This window comes from Prinia subflava, chromosome 14, assembly GCF_021018805.1.
Source record: "Prinia subflava isolate CZ2003 ecotype Zambia chromosome 14, Cam_Psub_1.2, whole genome shotgun sequence".
NCBI classification, from domain to species: domain Eukaryota; kingdom Metazoa; phylum Chordata; class Aves; order Passeriformes; family Cisticolidae; genus Prinia; species Prinia subflava.
Genome location: NC_086260.1, coordinates 20,908,280 through 20,922,382, shown reverse-complemented (window position 1 = coordinate 20,922,382; position 14,103 = coordinate 20,908,280). Strand labels below are relative to the sequence as shown.

At 54.4% G+C, this 14,103-nt stretch overlaps 1 protein-coding gene across 6 annotated transcripts in view; it reads right to left on the bottom strand.

Annotated features, from left to right (window-relative positions):
- CELSR3 (cadherin EGF LAG seven-pass G-type receptor 3) overlaps nucleotides 1–14,103 on the bottom strand; it is a 33,335-nt gene that overhangs the window by 2,824 nt on the left and 16,408 nt on the right. The window contains exons 12-35 of one of the 6 annotated variants that reach the window (XM_063412017.1): nucleotides 13,908–14,076; nucleotides 13,147–13,288; nucleotides 12,842–12,962; nucleotides 12,346–12,529; nucleotides 12,158–12,259; nucleotides 11,517–11,531; nucleotides 9,804–9,898; nucleotides 8,877–9,086; nucleotides 8,275–8,458; nucleotides 7,645–7,794; nucleotides 7,187–7,367; nucleotides 6,744–6,911; nucleotides 6,213–6,339; nucleotides 5,817–6,023; nucleotides 5,535–5,709; nucleotides 4,898–5,010; nucleotides 4,532–4,611; nucleotides 3,795–3,921; nucleotides 3,078–3,191; nucleotides 2,802–2,938; nucleotides 2,603–2,709; nucleotides 1,804–1,977; nucleotides 1,462–1,662; nucleotides 209–1,286 (exon numbers count right to left, since the gene is read on the bottom strand). In XM_063412017.1, coding sequence (XP_063268087.1) covers nucleotides 209–1,286; nucleotides 1,462–1,662; nucleotides 1,804–1,977; nucleotides 2,603–2,709; nucleotides 2,802–2,938; nucleotides 3,078–3,191; nucleotides 3,795–3,921; nucleotides 4,532–4,611; nucleotides 4,898–5,010; nucleotides 5,535–5,709; nucleotides 5,817–6,023; nucleotides 6,213–6,339; nucleotides 6,744–6,911; nucleotides 7,187–7,367; nucleotides 7,645–7,794; nucleotides 8,275–8,458; nucleotides 8,877–9,086; nucleotides 9,804–9,898; nucleotides 11,517–11,531; nucleotides 12,158–12,259; nucleotides 12,346–12,529; nucleotides 12,842–12,962; nucleotides 13,147–13,288; nucleotides 13,908–14,076 — 4,361 coding nt within the window. Of the gene's footprint in view, nucleotides 1–208; nucleotides 1,287–1,461; nucleotides 1,663–1,803; nucleotides 1,978–2,602; nucleotides 2,710–2,801; nucleotides 2,939–3,077; nucleotides 3,192–3,794; nucleotides 3,922–4,531; nucleotides 4,612–4,897; nucleotides 5,011–5,534; nucleotides 5,710–5,816; nucleotides 6,024–6,212; nucleotides 6,340–6,743; nucleotides 6,912–7,186; nucleotides 7,368–7,644; nucleotides 7,795–8,274; nucleotides 8,459–8,876; nucleotides 9,087–9,803; nucleotides 9,899–11,516; nucleotides 11,532–12,157; nucleotides 12,260–12,345; nucleotides 12,530–12,841; nucleotides 12,963–13,146; nucleotides 13,289–13,907; nucleotides 14,077–14,103 lie in introns of those variants that run through there. The other 5 variants (XM_063412018.1, XM_063412020.1, XM_063412019.1 and 2 more) reach the window with 5 other exon arrangements.

Genomic DNA, 14,103 nt, shown 5'->3' with positions numbered 1-14,103 from the left:
CTACAAGCATCTGGAGCTGTCACACCTGAGGCTTCTCCCTGCCCAGTCACTATTCAGGACCAGGAGACACCTGCCACTCACCCGCAGAACTCACCCTTACACAGCCCTCTCCCTCCAAACTAAACCCCTTTGGGAAGACACCAGGCTTCAGACTACGCCCAAGATCAACTGAACAAGATCTGGCTGAGGAAGGAAGGAACACACTTACTCTGAGTCTGGTGACAGCTCTGAAATGCTGTGGGAGGTGGCAGAGTGAGGTGTTGAGGGACACACTGCAGAAGGCGTTGAGGTCTGCATGGCAGAGGGGGTGGCAGTGGTCTGGGGGCCTGAAGGTGTGCTGGAAGATTGCACTGAGGACAGGATGGAGGAGTTAAAAGAAGCAAGGATAGAAGAAAGTATATCTAGCTGTTCAGTGGAAGGATGTTGGCTGGGAATGGCCTCCAGGTTCTCCCTAGAATGCTGTCTCCTTGACAGCGGTTCTAGGCTTTCCCTAGACAGCTGCCTCCAAGAGAGATTCCCCAGGTTGTCCTGTGAGGGCTGCCTGCTAGGCACTGTGTCCAGAGGCTCTCTGGAATTAGGTCTTCTGGACAAGAAGTTCAGCTGCTCCCTTGAAGCTTGTCTAGCTGATGCTAGCAGGTCCCTTGAAGGCTGTTTTCTAGAAAGCAAATCCAATTGCTCTCGAGAAGTATCTCGACTTGGCAACGTGTCTATTCGGTCTCTGGACACTTGCCTACTTGGCAATGTGTTTAGCCACTCTCTAGAGGCTTCTCTTACTGGCCCACAGTCTAGCTGTTCTTTTGATCCAAATCTGCAGGGTAAAGTGTCAAGGCAGTCTCTGGAGCCCTGCCTCCGGGGCAGTGTGTTCCCATGATCTCTCTGACCAGGCCTAGCAGCGAGTAGATCCAAGTTTTCCCTAGATGCATGTCTGCTTGGGATACTTTCCAGGTGTTCAACAGACCCATGCCTGCTGGGGATAGTGTCCAGCTCCTCTCTCGACCCATGCTGACTGGGCACACCTTCCAAGCATTCTCCTGAGTTGTGCCTGCTAAGCTGCTCCCGGGACATCTGTCTCCTCATCAGCATGTCAAGCTGCTCCCGGGATGAGTACCGGCTGGCTGGCTGCGACAGACTGCCAGCCCCAGAGTAGATCCTGCCATAGGAGGCAGCAGGGACAGCCCTGTGACCCAGCGTGGAAGTCTTGTACCACGTCAGATCATTGGTCATTCTGCCAACAGATGGCAAGCCCTGGAGGGCTGGAGGGTACTGGAGGCGGTTCTTCAAAATCCCTGCATTGGACAGAAAGAGAAGTCAAATATTTGCACAACAGCAAGAGCAGGAAAACCAGGGAGATTACCATACCTCCCCAAGGGCATGGCCACACAGATCTGATGCTGAGCTTTCAGTGTCATGTCAACCTGAGACAGGCAAGGCCACCTTTGCCCACTTGCTCCAGATTGTTACCTTTTCTCTGCCGTTGGGTCTGGGTGAAGGAGTTCTCATCCCCACTGGTCAAAGCCAGATCTGGCTGGTTATTATTGGCTGCATCCTTATTGATGTCAAATCCCAGTTTCCGCTCGGAGCCCCATTTCTGCAGGGAGCAGGGGTGAACCTCACACTCGCCCAGAGCTGGCCAATATGACATGAGGTCATTGCCATCCACATCTGATGAAGGACACAGCAAACCAAGCCCCAGAGAAGAAGGAGAGAATATTTCCATGAGCAGCAATTGAGCCATTACAAGAAATGGCCTGACCCCCAGGGAGCTGAGCTCATTCTTCTCCCTGCCAGACCCTCAGGACTTGCCTTTGGGAGTGGTGTTGGCAGGGTTAGTGAGGAGGCGTTCGCTGTGTGCTGCCCGCTTGAGCTGGCGCTGGAAGCGGCCCCGCAAGCGTACATTCTCCTCGCTCTCTGAGGATGGGATGGAGATGCTGCGCTCTTCATCCAGAGACAGGTCACTGTCTGAGTCTGAGTCCTGGTCTGTAGGAACATGGTGTGTTGGGGAGACATTTGGTATGAAGGTGGGAGAGGTTCCTGCTGACAGTACCAGAAAGGCAGAACCACCCCAGGCTGACCACACTCGTTAGAGTGCCTTACCCTTTGCTGCCCCTCCCTCAGCAGCAGCCTGTGCCAGCTCCCCTGGCCCTATCACCAGGACCTGTGAGAGAAGCCCAGCTCCATTTCATTGCACCTTCCTGTAAAGCAGCTGCAAATAGCCCTAAGATCCCCTCTGTCTCCTCTTCCAGGCTGAGCAAACTCACACCTCTTAGCTTCTGCTTGCCTGTCCCACACCCCAGCCCCAGTTAGTCTAGCTCCAGTGAGTTAAATGTCTGTGCAGTACTGGAGAGCCCAGTGACCCCAGAGATCCCACAACAGCCATTGTCTCCGCTGTTGCCTCTGCCACTTCTACCCCCCAAGGGACTGGCTATGCCCCTTGCCATCTGTCCAGGAGGAGGCTGTGCTAAATGACACAATGGCTGCCTCTCCCTTCTATCTACCATGTGTTTGGAAGTCACAGCTGAACATGGGGAGGCAGATATGACCATACAGCCAGAGCCTACACCAAGAAGAACTTCCCAAACCCAGGAACAGGGCTGAGCTTTACCTCCCCCAGCATCACGGTGGAACATTGCCATGTCGATGTCCGTGGGGCCGGCATGAGCCAACAGGCTGTGATCCAGTGCCGAGCCCTGACGTGCTGCCACGTTGTCTCTGAAAGAGAGGAGGCTCAAACTGTCACAGTGGCAGGAGCCTCTAGCTCTGCCCACGCACTGCTGGCCGCCAGAACCCTGGCTGCTCCCTACCTGAGGTAAGCTCTCTGGCTGGAATGGGTGCGGGCAGAGCGTACGCTGCTTACTGAGGACACTGTGGAGGCCCCCAGGGTGATGCGGATGAGCCCACTCTCCTCAAACAGTGCTGTATTGTTGTAGGCATTGGGGCCCTGGGGAGGAGGGAGAGGGTATGTGCCCTGTTAAAGAGTTGCCATGGCAGCCCAGGGAAAGTGGGGTTAGCTCCTGTCACCTCTTGTCCCAGACATGTAGTCTGAGCCCAGCATGCTGGGCCACTCTGCTCTCACCCACCTGTGTGCTCCTCATGGCCTCCTCACTTTGCCCCTTCTTGTTGAGGCAGGCCAGCTTCCATGCCTCCTGCACCTCCTCATTCAGTACACAGAACAGGACCAGCACTGCCAGGCCCTGCCAGGTGGGGAGAGATGCCATGAGAGACAGATCCAGAGTGCCAGCAGCAGGACAGTCTCTGGCTCCTTCGAAGTCCAGTGGCCACCAGATGCACCAAAAACCCCCCAATACCAATGAGAGCTAACATTCATAGTGGCTGTGGATGAGAGAGGAACAGGTGGGGTGTCCACTTGTCTGACAGTGGCCAAAGAGCAAATGGCAGGGTCCCATGCTGCAACATCAGCCCCAGAGGTGGGAGAAAGTTGGCAGGGTGCTGCCATGGATCGTATTTTGGGTGTCCAACACCTCCATCACATTCTCTTACTCAGCCCTCTCAAGACATGGAAGCGTCTTCCCTCCAGATGGCACTTGCTATCCCTTGGACGCTACCTCTGAACCAAATACCTTGTAGCCACGTCCTGCTCCATGAGACTGCTCACCACAGGCACAGCAGCAAGGAGTCATTCAATGCCACAGAGGTGACAGCAGAAGGGATAAGGAGATCAGTGAGATGTTGGGAGCTCAGCACAGGGCACCCACTCTCCACAGATGGCCATGGCGACCACAGGGATGCTCTCCTGCGCTCACCTGTGTCCTCCCCAGCAGAGGCCGGGCAGTTACCTGGAGGCTGCAGAGGACAGTGTAGAAGTAGTGGAAAGCCAGGACACTGTTGTTGACAGCCAAGAGGCCAAAGAGCCAGGTAGTGCTAATAACTAGAAGCAGAACAAAGGAGCTCCGTAACGTCATGCTGGAGAGAGAGACAGACAGGGACATAGACACACACTGAGAGGTTAGAGCGTACTGTTAATCTGCACTCTAGTGCTCACAGAGATCCAGAGGGGAAAGCTCCTGCAGAGACCTCCCTGCTGCACCCAGCACTGAAGGCACATCCCTACCAAGTGGCCCAGCTCCCCTGACTCCCAGGCCTTCCCTTCTGGATCATGTATGGCAAACACAGGGGCCAAAATGACACAGGTCATTTTGAGCCACACAGAGCTCCAGGGCTGGCTCAGGAGGGAATGGGGAAATGTCTCAGGAGCACGTACAAGAGGAAGAAGCAGGTGCTCATAGCTGACAAGGGCTTAGTGCTGAATCCAAGCAGACACGAGATGGCTGTGAGGGCAGGTGGTGAAAGGGGACCAGTTGGGAGGTCAGTGTGGAGATGGGGGCATGTAGGAACAAGAAAGGATAAAGTTTAGGAAGGGTTAATGTGGCTAGCAGGTATGGGAGAGGAGAGTGGCTGACACTGATGCACAGAAGGGCCCTCTGCAATGGTAGAGGGAGGAGGATGGTCACTGAAAATGCTAAAAAACACTAGCTGCCAGAGCACTGCTAGGAGTTTGGCCACTAATACTCACAGAACCGATTTCTTCTTCATCTCCTTTTGGCCTGGGGAACAGGACATCTTGGCCACAAGCAGGAACATGACCCCATTCATCTGAAAGGATTGGCACTGATTAGAAGCTGTGCCAAGGGCTGGCTTTGACCTGACCTTCCCAGTGCAGACTTCAGGTTTGCCAGGCCCTGCAAACATCCCCTCCTTTCCCCTTCATGCCTGAGCTGTGGCCTCCCCCAGGTTTGGCTACAGTGAGGAAGGGCCTCTAACTGAGGTAGAGGGACACAGAGAATGGGACAGGCAGTAGGCAGCCAAGGAAGGGCAAGTGCCCATGATGCAGAGAAGGGAGGCAGGAGAGGGTTGTGGGCAAAACAGGACAGGGTTTTACCACAATGACGACAGTAATGGGGCCTGCAAAGCTCCAGACCAGCTTATCATGAATGGAAATCCAGCAGAAGTCAGGGTTCCCATAGCCCTCAGGATCCAGGCCAACAGCCAGCCCTGCAGGAGGAAGGGAGAGGTCAGGTCCAGACCCAGCAGCCTTGGACTTGTCCAAACCATGTCAATCCCATGCCAGCATTGTCAGGAGTGAAGGGGCTTTCTCCCTGCTCCTTGCCCTGTGCATAGGCTTCCCCACCACAGGGGGAAGAAGTCGGGACTGTGAGACTCAGCAATAGGGGCCTTATTTACTTTTCCTCAGGTGTCCCTGACACAGCCCAGTCCAGGAGGCATTCACTGCCAGCAACAGGTCACCCAAGTACGCAGGCCTGGGAAACCAAGAGACTTTAACTAGAAGAGCTGAGGGGATGTACTGAGAAATTACTTCTCCTTAGGAGGCGAGATGACAGCCCCTGATATGTTGTCCCCTGACCACCACAGCACTGCTTGCTGCCAGCACTGCTGACCATGGCAAGCCCACCCTCAGCTCTCCACACTGGATGAGCTGGGCAACATGAGGTAGTCAGGAGACTGCTGAGAAGCAGCATGGCTGGTTTGGGTACAGCTGTAGCATAAGCAGCTCTTACCAGTGATGATGGCAGGCACTCCCCAGCCAATGGCGTAGTAGAAGCGCATGGCCCCAAAGTTGACGTTACGGGCTTCAGTCTGCATGCGGTAGATGTGGAGGCCCTGGACGAAGAGCCAGGCGAAGGTAGAGAGGAAGAAGCAGTGGAGGAGGATGGCAATCACAGTGCAGAGAAACTGGGGAGGGAAAAGTGACTTAGAGATGGTCCCACTGTGCCAATGCTAATGGCATCATCCACACCTCACCCTCAACCCCATGGGCGAACTTGTTCAAGTCCACAGACCTGGTTCTCAGTACGGTTGATACCCAGCAGGAAGAGCAGCTCGGAGAAGAAGAGGGTGACTGATATGTTGGAGTGGATGCCACGTGTGTTGGACTTGAGGCCTTTAAGGCAGGTCAGAAAGGAGAAGGTCAGCAGCAGAGACACCAGGGAGAGAGACACCAAGGAATACGTGACAATTGCCAATGTCTCCAGATCACCTTCCAGTTGCTGCAACAGCAGAGAACCAAAGGCAAATAGCAGTGTTAGGGGCAAACACAGGAAGCTTGCAGAACTCTCAAACTGTATTTGTGTCCCACAAGAATTTTTTTGCCTGTGTCCAGGACATTTTCTGCCTGTGCTGGGACCCAGCTGCTAACAGTGCCCACCATCACCCATAGCTCCACAGGCTGAGCTTACCTCTCGGTGTGAGCTGTCCATCAAAACTCCAAAGGTACCAAACTGGGAGCACTGGCAGTGGACATGGGTGGCGTTTCGGTACACAAGCTCGCAGTCTCTAGCTGTCCAGAAGCCAGAGGGGTTGGTCCTACAGCCACCAAAAAGCAGAGTGCACTTAGGAGAGAAGACACACAAATGTGTGTGGGGGACAGGAACCACAGAGAAGAGAGGTGACTGACACAGCTCTTCTGCCAGCAGATACAACTGCATTCCTAAAGCTGAAATACTGGAGCCAGAGTGTGGGTGTGGCACTGAGGGAAATGGGTTAGTCATAGACTTGGCAGTGCTGGGTTAATGGTTGGACTCAGTGATGTTAAAGGTCCTTCCCAAATAAAATGATTTTGTGACCCTGCTGTGTCCTCCCAGAAGAAACAAATCCCATGGGAGAGGGCGAAAACCCCCACATCCCAGTGCTACTCAGGGAAACTTGGGGAATGAGAGGTGTGTGAAGAAAGCAGCGCAAAAGGAATGGCCTGGTCAAGCTCAACTCACAGGTTGGAGTGGGTCCACTGGACACAGAGAGGTTTGCTCCTGTTGGCTGTCTCCAGCAGGTAAAATTCCAGCACAAGAGGGGTGTCGAGGGGTCCTTGCAGGAAGGTGCGATTGCTGAACACAGAGACACTCACAATGGGGGAGTTCATCACAGGATTCTTGGGGAGCCTGCAAGGAGCAACAGAGCTCTACCATCACTATCACTGTGTCTGGCAGCTGCAGACCTCCAGAGACTTCTCAGGTGTCCTGCTCTGACATCTCAGAAGGAAGAGCTCTGCCAGTCTACAACATGGGGCTGGGAAATGTGGCACAGAGCAGCACCAATGCCAGGAATCAAACCCTTGCCATTGCAGACAGACTTCGCAACTGCCAGAGGGAACAGAACAGAGTCCAGCCAGCCCTCTCCACTGGTGCTTGTGGGGGCAAAGGGGAGGAGAATGTACCTGACGCTGCGGCGATCCACTTGGTAGCGTGCAGGCAGCAGCCGCCCAAGGGTGCGGTACATGATGAGGATGACCACAGTGAGAGTGGGCTCAGGGTCTGGCAGTGCCTGCTTCGGGGAGGAGTTCTCCACAGTGTAGTTGCCTTCACCCCTAGCCAGCGTGGGCACTGCTGTGGGGACAGCTGGGGTGAGAACACACACACACAAACACACACGCACACTTGTGTGAGCATGTGCTGTTCTGAAGACCCCCAGGAGCCTTTGGGATGTAGTGAAGTGTAAAGCTTAGGCTCTCAGGGCTGGCTCTTGGACCTCTGACAGAGCCATGTCTCAGTAGGGTATATGCAAACTAAGTGGCTTTTAAAGATCCATTCCAACCCAAATCTTTCTATCATACTACATCTTTCCTGCCAGCTGTACCCACTGATGTTGTTTCTTGAGTGATGCTCACATGCTCACCTTCGGCTTTCAGAGGGCTTAGCACTGACAGTGGCAGCACAACGTGGGTGTGGGGGTCCCAGACAGGCTGGCCCCGGAAGAGGCTGCTGTGGTAGCGAGGATAGCGCCGGCGGATGTGGGAGTGGTTCTCCATGCGATCAATGCTTAGCACTGCAAAGGAGCAAGGCAGTGAAAGTCAGCTCTCAGATGGACACCAGGAGAGCAGCTGTGCTCCACGACACCCCAGGATTCAAGTCCCTGGCAAAGGGACCATAGGAGCCATAGGCTGGGTTGGGGCTATGACCTTTATTTGGGCATGACAAAAAAATCTCAGTACCCACAGTGTTCCTTCCCAGCCCAGATCCTTGCTCTGCCATAGGGCAGACTACTCCTGCCATGAAGGCCAGCTGCTTTTTCACTAGAGACTGGAAAGTAACTGGGAACAAGCAGCACACTCCTGGCTCTGCTAGCTCTTAAAGGGTAGCTAGTCCAGGCAGGTATGGGACAGGATATCTCCCACAAACATCTCCCCATGTTTGAGAGAACCATCAAGGACATTACCAACACACTCCCTGAGATGCAGTGAGATGAGAAGGGAACAAGGTGTGATGGCAAAGTGTCTCTGCACCACCCCAGCCAGCTCCTACTCACTGATGTTGGGTGTGACGACACCAACAGGGTTGAGGTAGGTTAGTTTCATGTTGCTGGCCAATGTGCCTGAGTAGTCTCGCAGTTGCTCCATGAGGCTGACGCTGCTGTGCTCCCCGTGTGGCAGCATGGCCCAGTGCTCCTGGTTCTCAGGTGCCAGCACAGAGCTGCCTGCACGCAGCAGGTTCTGAATGGGAGAGATGTGAGGACAGAGGGTGGGCATGGCCTTTGGGCCTCTCCTGACCACCTCCAGACTGCTGCACTGTGCTCTCTGCACAAGGGCTCTGGGAAGAGAGGTACATTCTACTACGATGGGTCTCCACCCTCAATTTTCATCAACTAATGCCCTTTCCTGCACCCTTGCCATGAGGAACCTGCTAGCAGCAGTAAGGCCTCCCTTTGCCTTCCCAGGCTGAGCAAACCCACTTCTCTGCCTTTGCTCTAGCCCTGACCACACAGGTCTTGCTTCTCACACTGCTGGTGTGGACTGAGGAGCCCAATGCTTCTGACAGGGTCCCACCACATCCTCAATCCCCTCAGAAACATAGGGTGGCTGCTATGAGAAGCAGCAACAGAGGCCGCTCTGATCTCGGGGAAGGACTCACCTCATTGAAGTGGGCGTCCTGTGTAGCTGTCAGGCCAAAGCCATGCTGCTGGCTCTCAAAGGCCATGAGGCGGGACAGCAGGCGGAAAGCAATGTGCACATCATTGCCAAAGTAGTGGTCCATGTGGTCTGTCACCGCCCGGAGCCGGTGGGCCAGCTTCTTGGCTTCAATTGTGTTGAGCTCAGTCTTGTTCTTCTCCAAGCCCTCTAGCTGTCAGTGGGGAGAAAAGAGAGGGTTAAACAATCCAGCAGATTCCTTACCAGGAAACTGGGATGCTGCAGATCCTGTTGGACACAGAGATTATTTCTGAAGCCACAGCAGAAGCCATGGACACTCACAGTGGTGGTCACTAGAACAGGGAGAACATCTGGCAGACAACCAGCATCCAGCAACACATCAGGGTCCGCACTGGCCCAGCTAACCCAGTGCTATACTTGACAGAGGCCAAGGAGATGAAAGGACAGGGCAAGGCTCTGGCAATACTTCCATGGAAGCTCTCCTGGCTTCAGTTTCAGTTCAGCTAAGATGACATGTAAGGGTTGAATACACTTGCCTGGATATTTCAAAGTGATTTGTCCCTGAAAAAACTGGGGGGTTAAAGAGGTCTCACGGAGCAGATATCCCACCAGCTTCAAACCACTCAGCCCTGCTCAGGGTTATTTATTTTCCTCTCAAATACTCTGGTAGGACTCAAGTCATTCTGAGGGGAACACAGACTAAATGAAGCCATATGAATTTAAGCTCAGACCACTGCTCCCACAGGAGGGATTTGGGGGAAGAAGATGAGAACAGAAAGGCACTGAGCACTATGACAATGCCCTCTCGTACTCCAGGCACCCCTGGAGAGCTGAGTGCTTTGAATTCTGGCTGTGAGCCCTTGTTCAGAGGGCTCCTGTTCTGTCAGGGCTGCAGAGCTGAGAGGATTACCAGCACGGACAGCTCCTTGAAGGCAGGTGAAGTGCAATTGAAGAGATCTGGCTCCAGCCAGCCCTTTTCCTCATCACAGTGTCTGATGGCTGCACCTAAAACAAGGAGGAAGTGCTTGTTGGAAATTCAGCACAGGAGACATGGCTGCCCTGCTGCATCCTCCTAGCATAGATCTCTGCACCAGCTAATCCCAAAGAGTGGCACTGACAAGTGATGGGGAGGGCTTGTAAATCCCTGGCGCCATTGTCCTGCTTTGCACCAGTGCAACTCATTCTACTCTCAGTTTGTAATGCCTCAGCGAGCTGCTGCCATCCCCTTCCTCTTGGAGCTGGGTGCCTATATGTGCTTTGGGGCTGCATCACACCAGGTGCCATCACACAGGCCTGCAAAAAAGGACTGACTTAGCAGGACCCAGGCTGGAAAAGCCCAAGGGGACATGACTGTGTCCTTAGGCACGTCTGACCCCAAGTTACGGAAGCCCAAGCAGCCCCAGGCATCCCCCAGCTGACAATGCCTGCTGAGGTCCTGCCCTACAGGGCAAAGCCACCCCAGCCCTGCTGTTTGGCTGGAAAACCAGCACTGAGATGGAGCCCCTTCAGTCAAGGGGGATAGGGGAGTGGAATGGTGGACCCAAGTGTAGAGGATCCAGCTGTGTGGGTTCAGTATCTAGCGCCAGCCCCTAGTACCTGGTTGGAGCCCAGGCACTTGTGTACAGCAAGAGAGTTTCCAAAACCAAATGGGATGAGATATTAACCATCACCAAAAATACTGCTAAAGCCAACACAGAGAAAAGTGTTCTCAGGTGGTTGTGTCACCACAAACACTTTGAGCAAGAGAAACCAGGCAAACCAAGTGTACCCAGCAGGACTGTGGAACAGGTCTTCCTGGGGACAGCATCAGGGCACAGGAGCCCACCCAGGTGCCAATGGCCGGGAGAGGATAGCAGGGGAGGGCAGAGAGAGGAAGCTTAGAGCAGACTCCAGTTGCTGCTCAGAAAAGCCCCAGGGACAAGCGCATCCTCTTCCACCACCTCCAGCTCCTAGTAGTCCTTCCAGCCACCCTTCTCCCAGCTGCAGAAGCACAAAGACCAGTGCCATTGCAGCAGGGAACAGGAAGAACAAGAAGTCTCCATACTGATGGCATTCCCCTTGCACAGAACAGAGACTGACTCAGATACAGATCTGGGCAGAATCTGACCTCCAAGTCCCTGTGCCTTCCCCTGCCAGCCAGGCAGAAGGAACAGGATCTTATGCTGTGCCTGTCCATCAGTTCCTGCTCCCATCCTACCACCCCCCACTCAAATAGTTTCCCCTTCTTCCACCCCACAGCCATTCCTCCCTGGTCTTACCACCCATTGTTCACCACCAACTCCTTCCCCGCCCAGGTTAAGCAAGCGAGTGCCATCCAGGAGACCCAGCATCTATCCCAGCCAGCAAGCAGAACACAGACCTGCCCAGAGGCAATACTGCAGGCTTGGCACAGAGGGTGTCAAGAGCTGCATGCAGCTGCAGCTGCAGCTGGTTAGCAAGCTGGCAGCAGAGAACACTGTGTAGGAGCAGTGAGACCAGGCAAAGCATTGGGAAGATGCTTGGCAGCTCCAGAAGCAGTGGGGGAAGAACAGGGGTGTGCAGGGTGTCAGGCAGGAAACAGGGAGGGAAAGCTGTGTGGTGCAGCCCTTACAGCACAGGGAGAAGGGGATGAGAACAACCTTACCTGCACCCCTCAAGCCTGTGCACAGAGGGCAAGAGAACCAGGGAGAGAAGCGACAACAGTTAGGAGCCGAACGTGCCTCCTCCAGGGGCGAACGGCTGGGGAAGGACAGGGTTTGTATTGTCCCCTGGGGCTCACGCTGCCCTACATTCCCAAACACCCTGCTGACACTTTTTCTGTCACTGAGGACAGCTTTGCCTCCTCCAGCTCAGGATGCTGACTCCTACCCAACATTCACCTGACAGCACATTGTGCCCTGCCTCCCTTGCAGTGCACACAGGGATGAGGCCGGTGGAGACACAGCAAGGCACTGTGGGTGCTGTGCCAGACCTGACCTCAGCCTCAAGCCTGGTGAACCCAAAAGCAGCAGGAAGAAGATGGAGACCAAGACTGAGGGAACAGCATAGCCCCATGGCTGGGTAATGGGTCTCTCCACAGCTTTTACCCAACCCCAGTCCTATGGCCAGCAGCCTCTGCTCTTTGCTCTTCCCCATGCTGTGGCATTTTCTCTTCCAACTTCCTTCTCCCCAGCCTCAAGCCCAGTTGAATGGGACTGGGGTAGTGCAAGAACAGAGTGATACTGCCAGGGCTGCTACAGGACAGCCAGGCTGCCCCCTCCCCTCTCCATCACGTCCTCCACTCACCCAAGGAGCCTTTGGGACACAGCACTGCAGCCGAGAAGCCAAACTTGGTCTGGGGCCACCACACACCTGCCTTCAGGCTTTTGGGGCAACCATCATAGAGCACTGTGGAGACACACTGGTCACAGAGCCAGGCCACTGACACCAAGCCCCATGGCACTAGCTGCCCACACTCCTGTGCCCACGCTCACCCTTGCAGCCACTGGGCGTCACCTCAGCAAAAGGGCTGTCACAGCTGTTGCACTGGCGGCCAATGACCCCGGGCCGGCAGTGGCACCGGCCAGTCTCCCTGTCACAGGAGCGCGAGGTGGAGCCCACAGGGTAGCAGTCACAGGGCATGCAGGTGTCACCACCTCTGGGGCGGTAGTGGAAGTCCTAGGAGGAGACAGGGACAGCCATCAAGAGAGCCCACTGGTTCAGCAGCTGAGGCTGGCTGGAGAACCCCTAGAGCCAGAGGAAGTCAATGCTTTCCTGATTTTCAAACACCCCACTGCCCCCATCATCACCGTTCCTCGGCCAGGAAGGCTGTACAGAGGAGCTGAGCAGCGATCCAGCCCAGATTCAGGCACACAAAGCAGGGCCTGGGCAACTGCCAGGCCTTTGTGGGGGACAAGGAACAGAATCAAGAACAAGCAAGGTTTCAGACAAGCCATGGTACACATCCCCATTAGCACAGCAGCCCCTCACCTTGCAGTGGCACTGCCCGTTGGTTTTATTGCAGTCGGGGTCAAAGCCCTTGTTCACATCACAGTTACAAGGCCCACAAGTGGGATTTCCCCACCAGCCCTTCGGACACTGCTGGTTTATCCTAGAGAGAGAAATACCTTTGATATTACAACAACCAAATTCACCAGACCTTGTTCTGCCACCAGTCCAACTGCTCAGCAGCTCCAAGGAGGAAGGTGGCATTGAGAAGTCCCTGGTTACATATCCAGGATGCGAGGCCAGCATGGAGCCAGGCCCAAAGGCCATGGTCTTGCCCTGTGTCTCACCTGTGCTCGCAGTACTGCCCAAAGAAGTTCCCATTGCACTCACACACGTAGCCCAAGCGTGAGCCTGGCTTGCGGCGACACACCGACTTGTTCTTGCAGGGGTTGAGGTGACACACATCCACACAGTCTCTTCCATAGTACCCTGAAGTGTGGACAGAGACCACCATGTAAAGCAAATACCTTCTCCCTGAGAGGTGCTGGAGTACCAAGGAGTGAATTCAGGGGGCTCAGGAGGGATTCTGCCCTCCAGAAAAACTGATGAGTGTCTGACAGGCATGTGACTTGCCCAAGGCATGGACAGGAAAGCAGTCATGGACCAGGAGGAATGTTGCCCTGGTTTTTCTGAGTTTTTTTAAAGCCTTCTACTTGTTCATAAGATAGAGTCAGTTCTTTAGTTTCTGTACAATATTAAGGGTCAGTGTTTCACTTTCTCACACTTTGGAACATAAACAACCTTTCCTGTTTTTGTTCAGTCCTTTGTTTACATATTTCTAGCCTGAAAATAATGTTGGTTGACAGCTGGTCTGGCCAGTGGGGTGAAGGGGTAGTAACCCCAGAAGCCAATCCACAACCGGACCCACAAATGTATAAAAATGAAAGAAATAAACAGGCTTGTTCTCTTTTTGGAGAGCAGCTTTTCACTGCAGACATCCTGCCTCCGTGTTGTTTTGCGTGCCATTTTCACAGAGGGAGTCACAGGGGAGAGGAGAAGATAAGCAGGCACAAAGAGCAGAGGAGTGGCAGGGTGCTGGAGGTCCTACCTGGCTGGCAGACACAGGAGTAGCTCTGCCACTCATCCTTGCAGACGCTGTTGGCTGGGCAGGGGTTGGAGTCGCAGGAGCTTGGTACATTGCAGCCAGCCTCCACCCGCAGGGCATGGTTGGGCTTGGGCAGCACGATGCCCATGACACTGTCACCCAGTCGCACACCCTGCAGTGCAGGTGACAAACTCACAGT